General features: G+C 38.1%; 1 protein-coding gene and 1 pseudogene across 2 annotated transcripts; one reads left to right on the top strand and one right to left on the bottom strand.

The window, feature by feature from the left end:
* Positions 1 to 361: 361 nt before the first annotated feature.
* Positions 362 to 22597, top strand: LOC144967725 (peroxisomal sarcosine oxidase-like). Its single transcript, XM_078905297.1, has 9 exons — positions 362 to 795; positions 5520 to 5627; positions 6849 to 6997; positions 10139 to 10352; positions 12234 to 12416; positions 14021 to 14176; positions 15576 to 15725; positions 16172 to 16247; positions 17101 to 22597. The coding sequence occupies exons 2-9, from the start codon at positions 5520 to 5522 to the stop codon at positions 17229 to 17231; spliced, it is 1167 nt and encodes a 388-aa protein (XP_078761423.1). The 5' UTR covers positions 362 to 795; the 3' UTR covers positions 17232 to 22597.
* Positions 18414 to 21855, bottom strand: LOC144967723 (serine protease HTRA2, mitochondrial pseudogene; annotated as a pseudogene). Its single transcript, XR_013644458.1, has one exon. The product of XR_013644458.1 is annotated as a serine protease HTRA2, mitochondrial pseudogene (transcript).
* Positions 22598 to 22628: the final 31 nt, after the last annotated feature.

Here is a 22628-nt window from a genome sequence, read left to right as displayed (position 1 = left end):
CTTTAACAACGTTTTCTCTCGGAATTAAATGCAATATCCCCTAACAGGCGTCTCGTTGTTATTGGCTCGGGTCCCTTGTAGAGTACTTTGAGCACGTTTGGTGGATATTGCCCTTTATAAATGCTAAATTTAATATTATTAATTTATACACACACACACACACACACACACACAATATATATATATATATATATATATATATATATATATATATATATAATCAATATATGAAGTTCTATCATGTTCTAAATATTTTGCAGAGAGTTGATACCTAACTCATGATATAACCTTGTGTCACATCAAGATAACATTTACACATCATTTATCGTGTTGTTGCAGTTTCTATTCAGCACATTTCGAGCACACTCAAACAAACACACCAAAGCCATTGATAATTCTATTCCTACGTTGCGAGCATGAAGGTCAGACAAACCCCCAGCACACACAACACATGCCAACTAACAGCTGGTGTCTCTTTTTTCAATTCTTTATAATGTATTCGTTATGCTTGGATTAGTTCGAGAAAAAAAAAAGAAGTTACCAGCCATTGTGATATATAAAATCGATAGTCAAATACATCAGTGACAATGTGGATATCCATTCTTATGGTTCATATTATTTTTCAACGACATTCATTTTGAAATTGAAAATTAAGTCACGCGATCTTAGATATAGTATTTATAGATATAGCAATACTTCGGCCTGGACATCAAATACATTGACATAATATAGCAAGCGTTTTTACAACACAACTTCACCTCGGTCTGGTGCTTTTCAATATTGGATTATACTGAGGTAAGATAAAACACACTGTCAGTGTGCTGGAATGGGCATGATCTATAGATAGTATGCACTTGGATAAGAAGTTCACAACATTGCCATCCGGAAGTATAACGGACCAACACACAAACTCTGTGTAACCATGAACTTTTATAGTCTGGTTAATACAGTTTAGTGAGAACAACTCACAAACGCGGATGGCAAAAACAATAACAAAGGCCTGAGTGACGTCATCTGCATACTATCTATATATTGAGATAAGTAAATGATAACAAGACATCTCTGTGACAGCCTAAAACTTTAACAAAGACCTGGGTGACGCCCACTTCATTCACTCTATAGATAGTTCGAAGTTGACGTCACTCGGGTCTTTGTTATTGTTTTTTGCCATCCGCGTTTGGGAGTGATTCTCACTAAACTGTGTTAACCAGACTATAAACGTTCATGGATACACACATTTTTGTGTGTTGGTCCGTTATACCCTAGAAATAGGAGAGCTAACGTTAGCTCTCCTATTTCTTGGGTTATACTTCCGGATGGTAATGTTATGAGCTATCTATAGATAGAATGCGCTTGGCCAAGGAGTTAACAACATTGCCATCCGGAAGTATAACGGACCAACACACCAATTCTGTGTAACCATGAACTTTTATAGTCTGGTTAATACAATTTAGTGAGAACAACTCACAACCGCGGATGGCAAAAACAATAACAAAGGCCTGATGACGTCATCTTCGAACTCTCTATAGATAGTGTGCGCTAGACTAAGAAGCTCACAACATTGCCATCCGTAAGTACAACGGACCAACACACAAAACTCTGTGTAACCATGAAATGTTATAGTCTGGTTAATACAGTTTAGTGAGAGTTACTCACAAACGTGGATGGCAAAAAACAATAACAGAGACCCGAGTGACGTCAACTTCGTTCTATCTATAGATAGAATGCGCTTGGCCAATGAGTTCACAACATTGCCATCCGGAAGTATAACGGACCAACACACAAACTCTGTGTAACCATGAACGTTTATAGTCAGGTTAATACAGTTTAGTGAGAACAACTCACAAACGCGGATGGCAAAAACAATAACAAAGGCCTGAGTGACGTCATCTGCATACTATCTATATATTGAGATAAGTAAATGATAACAAGACATCTCTGCGACAGCCTAACACTATAACAAAGACCTGGGTGACGCCCACTTCATTCACTCTATAGATAGAATGCGCTTGGCCAAGGAGTTCACAACATTGCCATCCGGAAGTATAACGGACCAACACACAAACTCTGTGTAACCATGAACTTTTATAGTCTGGTTGATACAGTTTAGTGAGAACAACTCACAAACGCGGATGGCAAAAACAATAACAAAGGCCTGAGTGACGTCATCTGCATACTATCTATAGATAGAATGCGCTTGGCCAAGGAGTTCACAACATTGCCATCCGGAAGTATCACGGACCAACACACAAACTCTGTGTAACCATGAGCTTTTATAGTCTGGTTAATACAGTTTAGTGAGAACAACTCACAAACACGGATGGCAAAAACAATAACAAAGGCCTGAGTGACGTCATCTGCATACTATCTATAGATATTTCGAAGTTGAAGTCACTCAGGTCTTTGTTATAGATATTATGCAGATGACGTCACTCAGGCCTTTGTTATTGTTTTTGCCATCCGCGTTTGTGAGTTATTCTCACTAAACTGTATTAACCAGACTATAAAAGTTCATGGTTACACAGAGTTTGTGTGTCGGTCCGTTATACTTCCGGATGGCAATGTTGTGAACTCCTTGGCCAAGCGCATTCTATCTATTGTTTTTAGCCATCACTAAACTGTGTTAACCAGACTATAAACGTTCATGGATACACACAGTTTTGTGTGTTGGTCCGTTATACTTCCGGATGGCAATGTTATGAGCTTCTTAGCCAAGCGCATACTATCTATAGATAGAATGAAGTGGGCGTCACCCAGGTCTTTGTTATTGTTTTAGGCTGTCACAGAGGTGTCTTGTTATCATTTACTTATCTCAATATATAGATAGTATGCGCTTGGCTAAGAAACTCATAACATTGCCATCCGGAAGTATAACGAACCAACACACAAAACTGTGTGTAAAGATGAACATTTATAGTCAGGTTAATACGGTTTAGTGAGAATTACTCATAAACGCGGATGGCAAAAACAATAACAAAGGTCTGAGTGACGTCATCTTCGAACTATCTATAGATAGAATGAAGTTGACGTCACTCGGGTCTTTGTTATTGTTTTTGCCATCCGCGTTTGTGAGTTGTTCTCACTAAACTGTATTAACCTGACTATAAACGTTCATGGTTACACCGTATTTGTGTGTTGGTCCTTTATACTTCCGGATGGCAATGTTGTGAACTCCTTGGCCAAGCGCATTCTATCTATTAAACAGACTATAACATTTCATGGTTACACACAGTTTTGTGTGTCCGTTATACTTCCGGATGGCAATGTTATGAGCTTTTTAGCCAAGCGCATACTATCCATAGATAGAATGAAGTGGGGGTCATGCAGGTCTTTGTTATTGTTTTAGGCTGTCAGATAGGCCTCTTGTTATCATTTACTTATCTCAATATAGATAGTATGCAGATGACGTCACTCAGGCCTTTGTTATTGTTTTTGCCATCCGCGTTTGTGAGTTGTTCTCACTAAACTGTATTAACAAGACTATAAAAGTTCATGGTTACACAGAGTTTGTGTGTTGGTCCGTTATACTTCCGGATGGCAATGTTGTGAACTCCTTGGCCAAGCGCATTCTATCTATAGATAGTTTGCGTTTGGCTAAGAAGCTCATAACATTGCCATCCGGAATTATAACGGACCAACACACAAAACTGTGTGTATCCATGAACGTTTATAGTGGGGTTAATACAGTTCAGTGAGTATTACTCATAAACGTGGATGGCAAAAAACAATAACAAAGACCTGAATGACGTCATCTTCGAACTATCTCTATAGAGTTGAAAGGTTTCACATAATTTGTTTGTTGGTCATGATTGTCTTGATGGGTCGAACTGATGACTTTACCCCGTTCCACCAATAAGTGGTAAGAAATTAAGCAGTGCTTTATTTTTTTTTCAAATTTATTGTTCAGTTTTCCTTCAAAGAGATTGGATAAAATATTGATCCCGTCTCTATCTAAATCAATTTGCTTTAATCAATCTAAATGCGCGTATTTCTAAGTCTGATAAAGGAGGGGAATTATTAGATTGTTGTAATGTAGTCAGTTTCTGTGTTGGCTTGAGAGTATTTCCGTTGCAACAATGGAATTGTTTACCCAGAATTCTTGATTGGGTAGTTTGGTTTGTTATTTCTAGCGGAAAACAGCTTGGGACAGACTAACGCCCCATCAAAGGGGTTCGAGCTGTCCTTTTAGTCCTTTGTTATTATACGGGATAGACTCGGGCTTCCGAGATATTGTATCCATAATATAATGACTTTCTAAGGCCTAATCTTAAAATTTCAATATAGCGACGCGCCCTGAAGGACAACTTGATTAAAAAAAAGAATGGGAGTGATCGATATTCAGGTTTTCATCTAATAGAGTCATCAACCACATGATTTGTTGATCTTCAACGATTGGATATTTCTTAACAAATGTAAAAACGCTGCTTTGTTTATGAAAATTGTAAACACACCCGTGTGTCAAGCTGAACAAAAGGACCAATCGTCATCTTAGATATTTCAAAAGCTGTGAATACTTTTCACTATGTGGGTCACTTTGAGCACATTTTGCAATGTGACCAATGACCTCTAGAACGTGGAAATGTAATATAGATCATGCCCATTCGAAGACTTTCCGTTAATTTAGAATTGCTTTATTCATACGGAAAATGTCCTCTTTCAAAATATCACAGTTGCCGCAGTTGAGAAAATCAGTTCGTTGTTTTTTTTTTGAGAGGTCGTTTTTTTTTTAGGCGCACCTCTATAGGTATGATACGTCATATTGAATTCAAACTCACTTCACCTCACCTCACCGCATTCTCGTGACAGAGGTGGTCATAGAGGGATCTGTCTTCTACTTTCCTCTTAGTGTTGCGCTGTCCATCCTTGGTCTTTCCTTAGTAGTAGCGTATTGCTACACCTCCGAATTTATTTCGTCAACCAAGCTTCTCAAATCTTCCTCCGCCCTGAGGACGGTTTCGTAGCCTCCTTCAAGTTTAGTGACTGAACAGTGGAGGACGATGTGATCGCTGGTCTGTGGGACTGCCTGACATTTCTGGCCTTTCCTTTACATTGTGCTTCCAGCATTTTGTTAGTCGTCCTTTCCTTCTGCCTCACTCCAGGTTCCCCTGCATAATGGTTTTTATCAATGTCTCTTGGCGAGAAGCAATAAATACCAAACCGAAACAATTTTCTTTTTTTTTGGACGAAAGACAGGAGGGATTCCTATGGTCCTGTTACAGAAGCAACTCTTTTGTAAACCCCTGAAACTGCAATTATATAGATAGTGTGCGCTTGGCTAAGAAACTCACAACATTGCCATCCGGAAGTGTTCGATTCAACACACAAAACGATGTGTAATCTTGAACGTTTAGAGTCTGGTTAATACAGTTAAGTGAGAATTACTCATAAATATGGATGGCAAAAAAAAACAAAAAAACAAAACAAAAAAAAACAAAAAAAAAAAAAACAACAACAACAACAAAGGACTGAGTGACGTCATATTCATTCCATCAATAAAATATTTGTATATTTCTTCCTAGATGGCGGAGACTATATACGATGTCATCGTTGTGGGGGCTGGAGTCGAGGGATGTGGTACTGCCTATCAGCTCAGCAAACGAGGCGTTCGAGTCCTCTTGCTCGAACAGGTATGGTGATGGTACTGATGACAACGGATACGATGATGATGATTATTATCATGATGATGAGGATGATAATGATGATGAGGATGATAATGATGTCAATGATGACGATGAAGATGATGATGATGATAATGATCATAATGGTGATGATAATGATGATGAAAACGATGAAAATAATGATGACAATGCTAGTGAAATAATGATAACGGTGTAAATGGCTGATAATGTCTATTATGATTACAATGATGAAAGGTGATATTAAAGAGAGACTTACAATTAACATGTCTTCTCTCGAGTAAAATAAAATATTTTGTTGACCTATTTTTCAAATGACACATTGTTAATGGATTCCTTAAAACAACAGTGGAGGTGACGTGTTTTCTCTTCTCACTACAGAAAGGGCGACAGCTCAAATAGGCCAAACAAATGTCTATGACAGTACATTGTAAACCCAAGCCCAGGTATAGGGAATGAGATTAGCGGAAGAGTAGCGTCCCTTGATTGGACGTCACCTTTACAGAGAGAACGTCAAAATGGTTTTGCGCATGGTTTTGCGTCTCTCTCGTCCTCGCTTTCGGTGAAGTGTCTCATCGGAAGCGAGGACGAGAGACGCATGCGCACAACCAACATGACGTTCTCTCTCTAATAACTTTTCCGCCGGTGACGTCCAATCAAGGGACGCTACTCTTCCGCTAATCTCATTCCCTATTGTGTCCGTGGGTAAGACACTTCACAAACGTTACCGCATTCGAATCAGATGTAAATTGGTCACTTTTTTGGCCACGTGCAGTGACAACAGATTTTGTAAGGGAACCACTACAAAAAGATCGCCTTATAGGCAGCTTGTACTGTATCAAACGGAACTTGATAAAGTATTCTTTCTTTATGCCCTTACGCCACGAAATCGTAAGATATCGTCGCCTAGGCATTCCACGAAGGAATATTATAGATAATTCATCAAACAAGATGTCTGATGTCAACAGGAATCACCCATGTTGTCCAAGTGAGTAAAAAAGGGGTTAATAATCTTGCTCAAGGAAAAAACAAACTAAAGTGCCTGAAGCAGGGCTCGAACCCGAAACCTTCCGGATCACAGTGCAATGCCTTAACCACTCTGCCACTTTGCCCCCCCCCCCCCCCGCCCCAAAGTATTATGAAGCGTAAAAACATAGTGATTTCATGGAAATGCCCTATATAATTATTGACATTAATCTTATATTCCGATAGTTTCCCTTACCTCACGGTCGAGGCAGTTCTCACGGAGCATCTCGTATCATACGCAAGGCTTATCCTCAACAAATCTACACAGAAATGATGAATTACTCCATGGAGGAATGGAAGAGGATAGAAAAAGAAACCGGAGTCAATATTTACAAGTCGGTATCGTCGTCTTCGTTGTCGTCGTCGTCATCATCATCATCATTATCATCATCATCACCATCATCATCATCATCATCATCATCATCATCATTATTATTTTCATCATCATCATCATCATCATCATCATCATCATCATCATCATCATCATCATCATCATCATCATCATCATCATCATCATAACCATCATCATCATCATCATCATCATCATCCTCATCATCATCATCATCATCATCATTATCATCATCATTATCATCATCACCATCATCATCATCATCATCATCATTATTATTTTCATCATCATCATCGTCATCATCGTCATCATCATCATCATCATCATCATCATCATCATCATCATCATCATTAAAATCATCATCGTTATCATTTTATCTTTATTAGGGGGGGGGGGGGGATATGTAAGGCGCTCGGGGGCACCTTTGTAGAAATCAACGAAAGCAACTTTACATGAGTCAGATAAAAAAATATGGTGGTATTCAATTTGTTTTAAAAGATCACAAACACCAACATTAAAGGCTCAATCGCCTTCTTTCTCCTATTATAAACTAATTACTAAATTTGTCATAATCTGACTTTCATTGAAATATATATTAGATAAAGTATTTAGCTGAACATGCACCACAATAATAGGTGCTTAACATCTATTAGTCTATGATGTTTACTAATATTGTATGAAGTGAATAGAAAAGTGCCAGAAGACAATAGAGAATAAAAAATTTTTCGCGGCGGTGGTGGGGTTTGAACCTGCGACCTTATTGGTACGACAACTCCGCCTGGCAGGTGAGAGTGTGGCTCTACCGTGTGAGCTATCCACGAACACCAAAATATTCGTTTCAAACTCAAAGTCATTACTAGATCCCTCTCTCACCCACTTCTTGAGACCGCCGATTCGTTCGTACACCACCATCGCGAATAATTTTGACCAGCAGTTAAGCTTAATAGCCAATATTCTCAACACAAACATATAACATAGAAACGATTAAGACATTGAGTATGCTCCGGTGTATGGGGTGAATTTTTAATTCAGAAAAGTGAGTGGAGCAGGCACTTATGTTGGTAACAACAAGATATGAAGTGAATAGAAAAGTGCCAGAAGACAATAGAGAATAAAAAATTTTTTATAAAAAATTTTTCGCGGCGGTGGTGGGGTTTGAACCTGCGACCTTATTGGTACGACAACTCCGCCTGGCAGGTGAGAGTGTGGCTCTACCGTGTGAGCTATCCACGAACACCAAAATATTCGTTTCAAACTCAAAGTCATTACTAGATCCCTCTCTCACCCACTTCTTGAGACCGCCGATTCGTTCGTACACCACCATCGCGAATAATTTTGACCAGCAGTTAAGCTTAATAGCCAATATTCTCAACACAAACATATAACATAGAAACGATTAAGACATTGAGTATGCTCCGGTGTATGGGGTGAATTTTTAATTCAGAAAAGTGAGTGGAGCAGGCACTTATGTTGGTAACAACAAGATATGAAGTGAATAGAAAAGTGCCAGAAGACAATAGAGAATAAAAAATTTTTTCGCGGCGGTGGTGGGGTTTGAACCTGCGACCTTATTGGTACGACAACTCCGCCTGGCAGGTGAGAGTGTGGCTCTACCGTGTGAGCTATCCACGAACACCAAAATATTCGTTTCAAACTCAAAGTCATTACTAGATCCCTCTCTCACCCACTTCTTGAGACCGCCGATTCGTTCGTACACCACCATCGCGAATAATTTTGACCAGCAGTTAAGCTTAATAGCCAATATTCTCAACACAAACATAAACATAGAAACGATTAAGACATTGAGTATGCTCCGGTGTATGGGGTGAATTTTTAATTCAGAAAAGTGAGTGGAGCAGGCACTTATGTTGGTAACAACAAGATATGAAGTGAATAGAAAAGTGCCAGAAGACAATAGAGAATAAAAAATTTTTCGCGGCGGTGGTGGGGTTTGAACCTGCGAAGTGCCTGCTCCACTCACTTTTCTGAATTAAAAATTCACCCCATACACCGGAGCATACTCAATGTCTTAATCGTTTCTATGTTATATGTTTGTGTTGAGAATATTGGCTATTAAGCTTAACTGCTGGTCAAAATTATTCGCGATGGTGGTGTACGAACGAATCGGCGGTCTCAAGAAGTGGGTGAGAGAGGGATCTAGTAATGACTTTGAGTTTGAAACGAATATTTTGGTGTTCGTGGATAGCTCACACGGTAGAGCCACACTCTCACCTGCCAGGCGGAGTTGTCGTACCAATAAGGTCGCAGGTTCAAACCCCACCACCGCCGCGAAAAATTTTTTATTCTCTATTGTCTTCTGGCACTTTTCTATTCACTTCATATCTTGTTGTTACCAACATAAGTGCCTGCTCCACTCACTTTTCTGAATTACTAATATTGTGAGCGGTTTGTTATTTGTTCGTGTCCATAACTATAATGTAACTATACCATGTATATAATATGTAATAATGATTACTACAGGGGTAGGAAATTATATTTAATCTACTATAATGTAACTATAGTTTGATTAGTTATATTTGTAACCATTATTTTTTTTCCACATTGTAATGAATGTTTCTATGTTGTCATATTATAGTATTGATTGACGACAAAATAATATTACAGATTTTCATATTCTTTACATTCCATACCATTGGTGTATATTTTAATTCGAAAAATGATAACATTTATATACCTCAAATTGAAAATATCTCGCTTCAAAATTTCATGTAAAATACAAATAAACACGTTTCGTAACAATTGACTATCTATAAATTGTATTAACTCTCTTCTTACCAGCCATTTTCAGGATTTTCCCCCAAAACTTCACACCCATCCAACACAAAAACAGACATTTCTAACTTACACAGAAAAACAACAAGCACATTCTATACATCATATTGTTCGACAATAAAAACTCTATTACAGAATGTCAAGTTTTTATAGCTAGAGCAAATAGAAATGAAATCTGGATGAGAAAAGTGACGGTTGCATCGTAACAAATGTGACGATTTCCAATAGGTGATAAGGAGAGGGTTAATGTATGTGTTGTACTGTATTGAGTTTTTAGCATACAAAAATAGCAGATTTTTACTCTTTTTCCAACTTTTAAAAATCTTATCCCCAGAAATACTGGATTCATGAGTATTGGAAACCTCTCGGATAAAAACCTTCAAAATTACATGAATTCCATGAAAATGAACAACGCACCGTATGAAGCTCTCACCCCTGAGAAGTTTCGGGAACGTTTTCCCTATCTGAGATTTGACGATGATATTGGAGCGGTGCACGATCTCCAAGGAGGGATTTTGTATGCCGATAAATGTCTTCAGCTGCTTCAGGTTTGGAAACGTTTTTAAAAATATTGTTATATATATATATATATATATATATATATATATATATATATATATATATATATATATATATATATATATAAAGACCTTCTGGTTTAAACAGGAAAGACCTTTCATTGTTTAGCGCGTAACTAAGACAATGTCTAAAGAAAGAGATCAACGAATCAAGACTTTTCTTTGTTCTGGAAATATCAAGTTTCTTTCAAAAGTTTTGTTGAATATGAAAATAGTGATTTTGATTATAATTCCATGCTCCATTTTTTTTGTATTTTTTTTTCATTGAATATACAACCGTCCTACAATTCTTTGTTGCATTCCGATTTGAATGAGGCCCATTCTGGAAATGTTAATAAATTGGAAATATGCCTAGCAAAGGCAAAACAACCCCCACCTCTAAAAGAGAAACCCCAACAAAAAAAAAAAAAAAACAACAATACAAAACAAAATTAAACATACAAATCACCCCAACCCCACCCCCCCCCCCAAAAAAAAAAAAAACAACCAAAAAACAAATAACAAAAACAAAACAAAAACCCTGAAAAACAACCGTCTTCAGTTTTCGACTTTCCGTGTCCTCTAACATTGAGTGTGTGCAATTCCGAGAGATCCCCGCATCCCGCTTGACATCACTGTTCACGGCCAGTTACACATTTTACCCATTTTACAACTAACTATTTCCTTTAACTATGTCCTTTCCCAAAGACTAAACTATGCGCCGCTCAGAGCGGGATTCGAACCCTGGAGCTTCCGATCCGAGGGCGAGTTTCATACCACTAGACCCCATGGCCACACGTATTTCTACGTGTTTTGCCGGTCTCCCGACGAAGTCCAAGGGCCGAAACGTCATATATTTGCGTATTGTTTCGCTTTAAGAGCTATATCAACTCCTTTTATTTTTGATACATTTTAAATGGCTCACTGGGGTAATTTTAACTTTTAGGGAACGGATAACTGGTAACATCATTGGTTCTTGATCTGTTGCAACAGGATTCTTCTCGTTAAAATCAAGACAATTTATCTGGATTGAACGGAAGTGTTACCTTGTTAATTGGTTCTTTCTATTGGGTGAAAGAAGGGTATTGAGCCCGATACATTCCATGTAAAGTATGTTGTTCTATTTTGAAGCTGTTGTTTTAATTTTTACTCATTATCTTTTAAATTGTTGATGCCATTTTACATTAACAAGTTGAGGGCCGTGTTCTGGAAAGACACCGACGTACACTTCTTTGCAGGTCTGATAACCCAGTTCCTTATGGGCTCATTGTTGTAACGGAAATCTTTTAAAAATGACGCCAAATATTGTCCATTACAACAATGTTAAACTAGGCCCATAAATGGGTTGGGAGTTGGGATGTCACACCTGCATATATTATGTAAACGTCGAAAGACACGTATTTAAAAATTTGGCCAAAAAAACTCGTCCTTCAAATATCGATCGATTTAAATGGCCCTCATCTTGGCAAAATCTCTCAACCTGGGTTGTTGTTTTTTTTTTTTCCAAGATGAGAGTCATTCAAATATATCGATATTTGAAGGAGGATTTTTTTGGGCCAGATTTTTAAATACTTGTTTTTTTTTTCAGTTCAGCACTTAACTGCACAGGGGCAGCGTGGCTCAGTGGTACGGTCTTTGCTTCGTACCCAAAAGGTACCGAGTTCGATCACCCGCTGCCGCGTTGTGTGGCCTTGAGCAATCACCTTGCCCTAGCTCACTTTGCGGCGCTGCGCTGCGGCTGACGCCTGGGTTATTCCAGTCTTCCCTTGGAATAGACCCTAAAGACAAATTTCCCCTTGGGGATGAATAAAGGGAATTTTATTTTATTTATTTTATTTTTTTAATTAACTGGTTAACATGATTTTGACACAGAAATTATACATAAAAAATGGAGGAGTTCTCAAGGATGCTGAAAAAGTGGAGAAGATTCTTCCTGGAGAGACAGTCAGTATTGTCACCACCAAGCAAACGTACACAGGCCGGTCACTCATTCTATGTTGTGGTGCTTGGACTGGCAAAATACTGAAGAATCTAGATTTGGAGCTTCCACTTATGGTACGTAGTAAGATCTAGACGTGGATATTTCTACTAAATACTGACATTTTTCCCCCTTGAAACGGACTGTTGCAATTGCTTGCTACACTTTGGATAAGACGGTAGTCTGTACCAAAGTACTTTCCGCCAGGTCAAACAGACCCAGCTACCCAAACATTGCTAGGTGGATAAGAAGGGAAGTTGGTTGGGGGGGGGGGGTGTTAGAAAAAAATAGGAACTGCACTCGGGATCGATCTACTAGCTCAAGGCGATTTATAAAGGGTGCGATGCCAAAGGCAACCCTTATCCCTAGCGGCTATGTGGTCTTGTGGTATGACACTCACTTTCGGATCGGAAGGTCCTGGGTTTGAGCCTCACTCGGCGCATGGTTGAGTCCTTGGAAAAGGCTCTTTACTCACATTCTCTCACCATGCTCAGGTTTACTGCAACATAGCGCACTTTGGTGCCAAACTTTTGATTGGTTAAAACAGCAATTTTGACAACATTGTCCTTTTAAGAATCGATCATAAAACCTGGCACACTTAAATAGAATATAAATGAAATTCCCTTTATCCGTCCCATAGACAAATTTGTCTCTAGGGTCTATTCCAAGGGAATACTGGAATAACCCAGGCGTCAGCCGCAACGCAGCACCGCAAATTGAGCTAAGGTGAGGTGGCTTGCTCAAGGCCACACAGCGCAACGGCGGGTGATCGAACTCGGCACCTTTCAGGTAGGAAGGAAAGACCGTACCGTTGAGCCACGGTACCCCACGACGAAGTCACATCGTAGCCATCGTTAACATATTTATAGATAGTATGTGCTTGGCTAAGAAGCTCATAACATTACCATCCGGAAGTATAACGGACCAACACACAAAACTGTGTGTAACCATGAACGTTTATAGTCTGGTTAATACAGTTTAGTGAGAATTACTCATAAACGCGGATGGCAAAAAAAAAAAAAAAAAGAAAAAAACAATAGCAAAGACCTGGGTGACGTCAACTTTGAACTATCTATAGATAGTATGCAGATGACGTCACTCAGGCCTTTGTTATTGTTTTTGCCATCCGCGTTTGTGAGTTGTTCTCACTAAACTGTATTAACCAGACTATAAAAGTTCATGGTTACACCGAGTTTGTGTGTTGGTTCGTTATACTTCCGGATGGCAATGTTGTGAACTCCTTGGCCAAGCGCATTCTATCTATAGATAGAATGAAGATTACATCACTCCGGTCTTTGTTATTGTTTTTTGCCACCCATGTTTGTGAGTACTTCTCACTAAACTGCATTAACCAGACTATAAACGACCAAGATTACACATAGTTTTGTGTGTTGGTCCGTTATACTTTCGGATGGCAATGTTGTGAGCATCGTAGTCAAGCGCATACTATCTTTAGATAGTATGCGCTTGGCTAAGAAGCTCATATCATTGCCATCGGGAAGTATAACGGACCAACACACAAAACTATGTGTCACCGTGAATATTTATAGTCTGGTTCAAACAGTTTAGTGAGAAGTACTCATAAACGGGGGTGGCAAAGAACAATAACAAAGAACTGAGTGACGTCATCTTCGTTCTATCTACAGTTGGGCTTGAATATTTCAATCGTTTTCTCCCCCAGCCTATGAAGATAAATGTGTGTTACTGGTCAGAGAAGATACCTGGAGCCTATTCTTCCAGAAACAACATGTGCTTCTCTGAAGATATGAAAAAAAGCGTATGTCAACCTTTCCATTCGTATGGTCTGCCTAGCGAGGAATACCCTGGACTCTACAAAGTATGAATTATTTTCAAATTAAAATTTTAATTACATCATTGTAGTTAATCGTATTTTCACAGTGTTATCTTATTTATTGTCGTGTACCTGCAAAATTAAATTTCTACACATTATTTCTTTTATTCATTGATAAAAATCAGATTATTATAATATTTGCACTCTGGTACTCAGACAAAATATCTTAAATTTTTACCTGAACGTTTTAAATTTTGGCCTGATTTTTGGGCATTTTGGCTTTAAAATTTATATTTCGTTGATTATATTATTAAATTATTCCCCCCCCCCCCCATTTATATCGAACGATCTATAAAGTAAACGTTCTCAGGTCAAATTATAAAAAAGGTATTTTCCGCTTACTGCAGTGTAGTCCACATTATTTGTGCGGTCTGTGGTCTTATGGTATGACATTCGCTTTCGGATCGGAAGGTCCTGGGTTCGAGCCTCGCTCGGCGCATAGTTGAGTCCTTGGAAATGGCTCTTTACTCACATTTGCTTACCGTCATCATCATTGCCTTTTTCACCCTGGGTCAGGGTGTAGGCCACAGACAAACAGTTTCCATCCTTCTCTACCCCGAGCTAACTTTTTTTTTTTTAATCTCGTTCCATGTCTTATCACTTCTCAGCTTCTTCATAAATTCTGTCATTGCAAAAACTCTTCGATCGCTCAAACCAAAAAAAAAAAAAAAAAAGGATTTGATCTGTCCATCTGCGTTTCTGTAACGGTTTGAGTTTTAGGAAAGGGGTGTTAACCCTTCAACAACCTCCAACCTGGAGGACCAGGTGACTCAAAAAAGGGGGAGTCACACACCATTAGTCACCTTACCATACTCAGGTGTAAAATGAGTACATGGCCGTTAACAGCGTTGTCTCTGTCCTGAAAAATCGTTATACCGCCTAACGTGCGTCATGTCCCGTCCTAAGTGTTAAGTGTTGCTGGAGGTCAGGGACCCCTTGTAAAACGCTTTGACTTTGAACACGTTCAGTGGATATTGCGCTATATAAAAGCTCAATTTTGAAGCGCAAATATTTGGACCAAAAATTAGAAACGATCATGAGCTGTAATGCTCATGTTTGTTCATTACTTTGTATCATATAATATGTAGTAGGTGTGTTAGTTATAGTCATATTAGAAAACGGTAGGGCTGCCTGAAGCCGGTGATCGTAAAATACTGGTTGGAGACTCCAACCACCATTGAGTACAGACGACAAAAGTTTATTTACATTATATTTTATTTGTTTTCCACGTTTATTTGTGTATTGTTGTGCTGACGAAGGGTTTGTACCCGAAACGTCCATTGTCTGTTTTGTTCCCATACGAAGCGTCTCCATTTTCACTCTTTTGTTAGTATTATAGTCATATTATAATATAATATAATGATGATGTTTCATTCACCCGAAGCTTTGTCTCCACGGTGGACCCGAAGTAGACCCCGAGAAGAGAGATGCCACAGACAGCCAGTGGACGATCAGTTTGCTAAAAGTCCATGTCAGAAAACACTTTCCTGGATTGATCCCGGAGCCCAGCATTGTAGAATCGTGCATGTATACGGTAAGAATGTGGTCTAGTGGTATGACACTCGCTTTCGGATCGGAAGGTCCAGGGTTCGAGCCTCGCACTCGGCGCATAGCTGAGTCCTTGGAGAAGGCTCTTTACTCACATTCTCTCCCCGCACTCAGGTGTAAAATGAGTACCGAAGAAGAAGAAGAAGAAGAAGAAGAAGAAGAAGAAGAAGAAGAAGAAGAAGAAGAAGATGGTGAGGAGGAGGAAGATGAGGAGGACGAGGAGTGAGGAGGAGGAAGAAGAAGAAGATGATAATGGTGATGATGATGATGATGATGATGATGAGGAGGAGGAGGAGGAGGAGGAGGAGGAGTGGAGGAGAAAGAAGATAAAGATGAAGGTGAAGCTGAAGATGAAGATGAGCTAAGAGTAGTGGGGAGGGGGGGGGGGGGCGTAAAGAAATTAAAAGCTGAAACTCTTAATTTAATTTACAGGTGACGCCAGATGATAATTTTATACTGGACCGGCATCCAAAATGGAAAAACATCGCCATTGGAGCAGGCTTCTCGGGTAAATTAAAAAATAGATTTTAAAAATTGAGCTTTATATAGCGCAATATTCACTAAATGTGTTCAAAGCGCTTTACAAGGGGTCCCTGGTCAACAGCAACATTTAACATGTAGGACGGGACATGACGCCTGTTAGGCGATATTACAATTTTTCGGACAAAGACAACGCTGTTAACGACCAGGTACTCATTTTACATCTGAGTACGGTGAGAGAATGTGAGTAAAGAGCCTTTTCCAAGGACTCAACTATGCGCCGAGCGCGAGGCTCGAACCCACGACCTTCCGATCCGAAAGCGAGTGTCATACCACAAGACCACATAGCCGCACAAATAAATAACTGTTCAAAACTGTAAAACCTTTAAAATGACTCCTAGTATCCATCTATCAATCCATTTATGTATCTGCAGTACCTATTTCTATCTATGAATCCATCTACCCATCTATTTGTCAATCCATACATTTATCATCCAATTATGTATATTTCTATCTATGTATCTATAACTATCTATTTATCTATCTACGCATCTATTTATATTATTGTCTATCTATCAATCCACCCATCCATCCATCCATCTATTTATCCAACTATTCTCTCTCTCTCTCTCTCTCTCTCTCTCTCTCTCTCTCTCTTTCTCTCTCTCTTTCTCTCTCTCTTTCTTTCTGTCTGTGTATATAGGACATAGAAACAATTGTTTTCGCAACAAAAAAAAAAAAAAACGTGAGTGACTTTATTTATTATTTTTATATGCTCTAACCAACATTATCGAGCACCCTCGTACCTACAAGTATCCACCAACACTCATATATATAAAGTCTCATTAATTACATTTTTATAATTTCTGTTTATCAATCAGGTCATGGATTCAAGCATGCACCAGCTGTGGGTAACATCCTAGCCGATCTGGCACTGGGCAAGCAACCGGAATATGACCTCAGTCTATTTAGAATCAGTCGATTCGATCGACCTCAGAAAAGCAAGCTTTAACTCTGTACTGTAATAGGTTTCAACAGTCGTGACGTCACTTCCCTCATAATGACGCATAGTAACTTAGTAACTGGTTCTAAACTATCGAAACATGGGCGGACGCCCTTCTGAAATACTTCTCCGACGAGCATAAAAGTGTATCCAGAGGTGAAAAACATAAGCCTGATCATGTTTTGACTTTTATACATTCTGATCACATGACATGTGAAAAAGTTCTAGCCAGCATGATGAATAAAAAGTACAGATTTTCTTTGCTTGCAACCAAGCTGCTCGTTGCTGGGCGGACTTGACATCAGACTATTAATCCTGTTGTGTGATGCTTTAATGATGATGCTGGGAGTTTGGTTTAATAGTATTGCTTGACTTCCAGTATGGAGGGATAATGTTATGTCATATTTAATCAGTAAACTGCCTTAATCTGGAAAGACACGCATTTAGAAATTTGGCCAGAAATCTGGTCCTTCAAATATCGATCGATTTCGATGACCCACATCTTGGCAGAAACTCTCAAACCTGGGACTTAGATATATCTCGCGGTTATCCTATTTGGTAACCAGATTAGAATTAATTAAGCTTAATAATTAACACTTGAAGATAATTCGTAGTGTTGCTTTATTTTTACTTACAATAAAATCACTTTAGCCAAAATTAAAATTGTTACCATTGTGGCTAAAAATCAATGAGTGTTCCTTAAAACCGAGATGACAAAACAAAGGAAAGATTAACATTTTTAAAAAATCATTTTAAAACTACATATAGATCTACAACGAATCTGAGTTGTTTTTATTATTTTTTTTTTTTACTTCTTGTTTTGGGTTTTTTTTTTTGTGTTATTTGGTTCACTGACACTGACAGTGGGGTTTTTTTTTTCTGACAGTACCCCCACCAAGTCGTGAGTTTTAAAAATTTCAGGAAATTTTCTGTATACCATTACCATTGCATTCTACTCACACATTCTTCACCCAATGTGATTGAGTCTTTTTTAAAAATTGAATGAGAAGTTGTACAGTGGTTTTTTTTTTTTTGGGGGGGGGGGGGGGGATTTGATCTTGTGTTAACACAAGATTTAGGCAGAATCTATTTCAATCTCTGCCCCTTCATCTGTCTCACATTTTTGCAAATAAAAATAGATCCAAGTCGATTCACATTTTACAAAGAGAAAATATCGAGATCCCTGACGCTGGGTTTATTTTTCTGATACTGCCCATCAAGCTGAGATTGGGAAACTATGTTTTATTTAAGATCTGTTGAAAAATACTCTGGGATAGACCAGCGTTTTAATTAGAGGATATCTTGGAATTGTTATTGTACATGACACAGTACATAAACCAGGACAACTTAAGTTCTATGGACTGGTAGTTCTAGAGGAGTGCTCGTTTATAGGAGCTGTTAACGGTGTTTTATTTTTATTGAGTTATTGCCCTTTGCATTTGTATTACCAATTTTGTATTTCCATGAATAATGCACTGAATTACATTTAATTACCACTAAATAATGTCACAAATGAATATGTTTTAAGAATACATATATTTTTGTGAAATGACGTTCATACATAACGTATATTCTGTTTATGTATATTTTTATACTTCCATGTTAAACATTACTAAGTCTGTGATATGTGATTTATATAGCTTGCCATAAACTATCTCTTTGACTGGCCACTAATGAGTGTCTTCCCTCTCAGTTCTTGTATGCACTGCCTTTGGTGCATAACAGTAACAATTCAGGAAATAAATTGATCATTGTAAATCAACAAAATGGTAGCTAGATAAAGACAATTCAGACATAACATAATATTCAAATTTAATCACTTATTAATCATTTATTGTTGTCTGCCATGGTAATTGACATTTAACTCGACATGGTCATTTAAGAAAATATAAACGAAGCATGAAATAGACATGATTTTTAAAAGCAGTCAGGTCTACAACATTGCATGCGTGCGTCACACTATTAAAAGTACCTAATGCCATATTCATTCTGAGCTTTAAAAAAAATAAAAATAAGGCAAATGTCATTTCTTGAACCTCGTAGAAAGTTCTAAGCGATGGCATCAAAACTTCAACTCAATCAACATCCCATAATGATATTATGAGCGTTTTAGGTTGTTTTTTTTTTTGTTTTTTTTTGCAACCAGCGTTGTGAACGAACGATAATATTTTTGACATGAATTCATATCTCCTAGAGTTCATTTCCTGTCTCACTTTTCTGTTTAATTATTTATCCCAAACAACTGTTGTCATCGTCTCTAATTCATCGCTCGAAAGAGAGAAAGGTGAAATCCGAAATGTCCACATTGTTAATTTGCCTTTTTGACTAACTCCAAGTTTTCATTCAATTTAATGCAGTATTTTCTGACTTAAGATAGGACACGGCCCATGACGCTTCCCCACAAGACTCACAATTTGGAATCACACTCTGTAGAAGTAGTCTGTAATAAGCCAGGTCTTGTGTACACGTCTGTGCGGCTTTGTGGTCTACAGGATACGACACACGGCTTCTGAACACAAGAATGTAGATAAATAGATAGATCGAGTGAAGAGGGTTTATATATTATAAGAGTGAGTGAGAGAGAAAGAGAGAGAGAGAGAGATAGATAGAAAGAGAGAGAGAGAGAAAGAAAGAAAGAAAGAAAGAGAGAGAGAGAGAGAGAGAGAGAGAGAGAGAGAGAGAGAGAGAGAGAGAGAGAGAGAGAGAGAGAGAGAGAGAGAACATTTTAGCTGAATATCACAATGCACATATGTAATAATATTACTGGCTATCAAAGTACAATATGGTTTTTAATCCACCGACAATTTTTTCACCAGGGTCAACTCAATCCTATAGTCAAGTCCGTTTGAAATTTTCACTTAAAAGCAAATCGCATGACTGTTCATCTGAGAGGATTTGTCTCTAAACACAAAGAAAGATCATCACAGCACGATGACAATAATTTAATTTGACGCATACGTTGACTGAGACAATGGATTGGCATGAAGATGATGTCATCAAGTATTCAACAAAAAATCCTGTCTATATTATTGATGATGTCATCAAGTATTTAACAACAAATCCTGTCTATATTATTGATGATGTCATCAAGTATTCAACAAAAAATCCTGTCTATATTATTGATGATGTCATCAAGTATTCAACAAAAAATCCTGTCTATATTATTGATGATGTCATCAAGTATTCAACAAAAAATCCTTTCTATATTATTGATGATGTCATCAAGTATTCAACAAAAAATCCTGTCTATATTATTTACTTTATGTTGAATCACGCCATCCAACCACTAAAAGAACAGTTCTTCTGTAACGACTTCAATTTTTTGCGTGTAGTTGCCTCGAATGGCTGTGATTTGAAGACGTGGTCCTTGCTCTACACACGTGTAAATGTCTGAGGTGGAACTGATTTCGCTGCCGTTGACTTCCACGATAATATCACCCGCATGAAGTCCGCCGTCGTAGGCTGGCGATCCGACGATCACCTCCTGGACATACACTCCTCTGTCCACCGGAGGGAAGTCTTTCACTTTTTCCTTATGCTCGTTGATGAGTAAAGGAGTCATATTCAGCATTTTAATTCCCATAAATCGTCTTTTATTTTGGGAGCCTTTACCACCGGAAATATACAAAGGCTTGCTAAACTTTTGCTCCTTTTCAGTGATTCTATCTGCTGCTTCAAGGAACTCGAAAGCATAATCTGCTGGAATGGCGAATGAAATTCCGCTCGTGACTTTCAGGTTGTTGATACCTATAGCTTTCCCGTCCAAATTGACAAGTGGTCCGCCGGAATTTCCATAAGTTATAACTGCGTCAGTTTGAATGTATTGCATGTTCTTGTTGTCAAAGCCGAGTTCTTTGCTTCCTCGAAGACAACTGCTTACAATACCACTTGTAACGGTGTTGCTTAAAGAAAGAGGACTTCCCATTGCAATCACGAATTCTCCTGGTCGAATATTTGAAGATCTCTCCAATGGTATAAAAGGCAAATTATCCTTGGGTTCAATTTTAATTGTTGCCAGATCGTGAATAGGGTCGACTGCCGTGACTTTGCCCTCGTAAACGTCACCATTGTGTAGCTTGACCATGACCTTGGACTTGTATTTATTTGCCACGACATGGGCGTTGGTCAGTATTAACCCATTGGGTCTCACAAGGAAGCCAGAACCATTGGACTCGGTGATCCGACGACCGCTGTCCGGGTGTAACCCTTTTATTTCTAGAAAAGTAACCGCTGGTCCTGTTTTATCAACAACATCGGCTATGAAATTGTGGCGAGAGAGGTTTGGGGTTATGGCTTTGACAGAACTCATGAAAAAGTCGCCAACGGTGTCCCATTCTGTCGAAATTAACTCTTTAAATTGTGAGATGAAAACGTAAGCTCCAATAATGGAGAAACTGAAAGTTAATGAATATTTTGAACGCCGTGAAATTGATTGAAATGACTGTACGGCTTCAGCGTATTTCGCCTTTACCTTGCCACGGACATGATTTGAATTCTTGTAAAGTTTAGGATAGCCTCCCAATTGTATATTCTTTTTTTCAATAGTATACGTTGGTTTTACACGTTGCTTGTATGTAAAACAAAGACAGCGAATGTTTTTCACTGCATTTTTGAAAAATATTTGCAGTGACATTGTTTTACTTTTAGCTTAATTGATTAATACCCTTACTTGATTTGAAATATTTTCATTTTAAAATACCGTGGACTTTATCAGTAATTTAACATTTGTTGATATTTGGGGTTGTAAAATTGAAAGAATGTGTGTCATCACACATTAAAAAATGCTGTTTCTAAGAACCAATGTTTATTATGGTAGAATTTTATTTTCCGTTTAGTTTAGGTGTTCATCGTTGGTTCAAAAAAGCGCAAAAATTTCAACAGATAGAAATCTGCAAAAGTGAAAGAAAATACACGGAAACAAAAATCATCTGAAAAAATATCAGTCTAAACAAAAAAAAAAAAAGAAAAAAAGAGGAAGAAGAAGAAGAAGAAGAAGAAGAAGAAGAAGAAGAAGAAGAAGAAGAAGAAGAAGAAGAGGTCATAGCAACCAAAGACATAATGTCAAATAATACCACTCACTGGCTTTGAGACGAGTCTTTTACATAGGAGACATTTGTTCCATCGTTATTGCGACCCCCTCTTGAAGACATAATTTTTAAAAGTTTAAATATTATTGGCATGTCTTTAGATATGTGTGCAATATCTGGCGGAGAATACTTTTCGATAGACTAGCGTCCTTTCCAAAGGATAGTAAAAAAAATGCTATAGTCCATTTCACACTATAGAAACCAGGATAATCTTCGGCTCCATGAACCTATTTATTGACTGCGTTTTAAAAATACATTTGACAAATAAATAAACGACTTCTCTATGTATTTGTTCTTATTGTTTTTGTTATTAATTGAA

The sequence above is a fragment of the Berghia stephanieae genome, chromosome 3 (genome assembly GCF_034508935.2).
Source record: "Berghia stephanieae isolate SIO BIC M18660-M18661 chromosome 3, UCSD_Bste_1.3, whole genome shotgun sequence".
NCBI classification, from domain to species: domain Eukaryota; kingdom Metazoa; phylum Mollusca; class Gastropoda; order Nudibranchia; family Aeolidiidae; genus Berghia; species Berghia stephanieae.
Note: the sequence above shows the minus strand (reverse complement) of the source record. Positions and strands in the feature narration are given on the sequence as shown.

Excerpts from the sequence above, each read along its gene's own strand:
- LOC144967725 (XM_078905297.1), top strand. The coding sequence starts at position 5,520 with ATGGCGGAGACTATATACGATGTCATCGTTGTGGGGGCTGGAGTCGAG. Across the intron at positions 10,353-12,233 it reads AATGTCTTCAGCTGCTTCAG|AAATTATACATAAAAAATGG; the intron begins GTTTGGAAACGT and ends ATTTTGACACAG. Across the intron at positions 15,726-16,171 it reads TAGAATCGTGCATGTATACG|GTGACGCCAGATGATAATTT; the intron begins GTAAGAATGTGG and ends TTTAATTTACAG.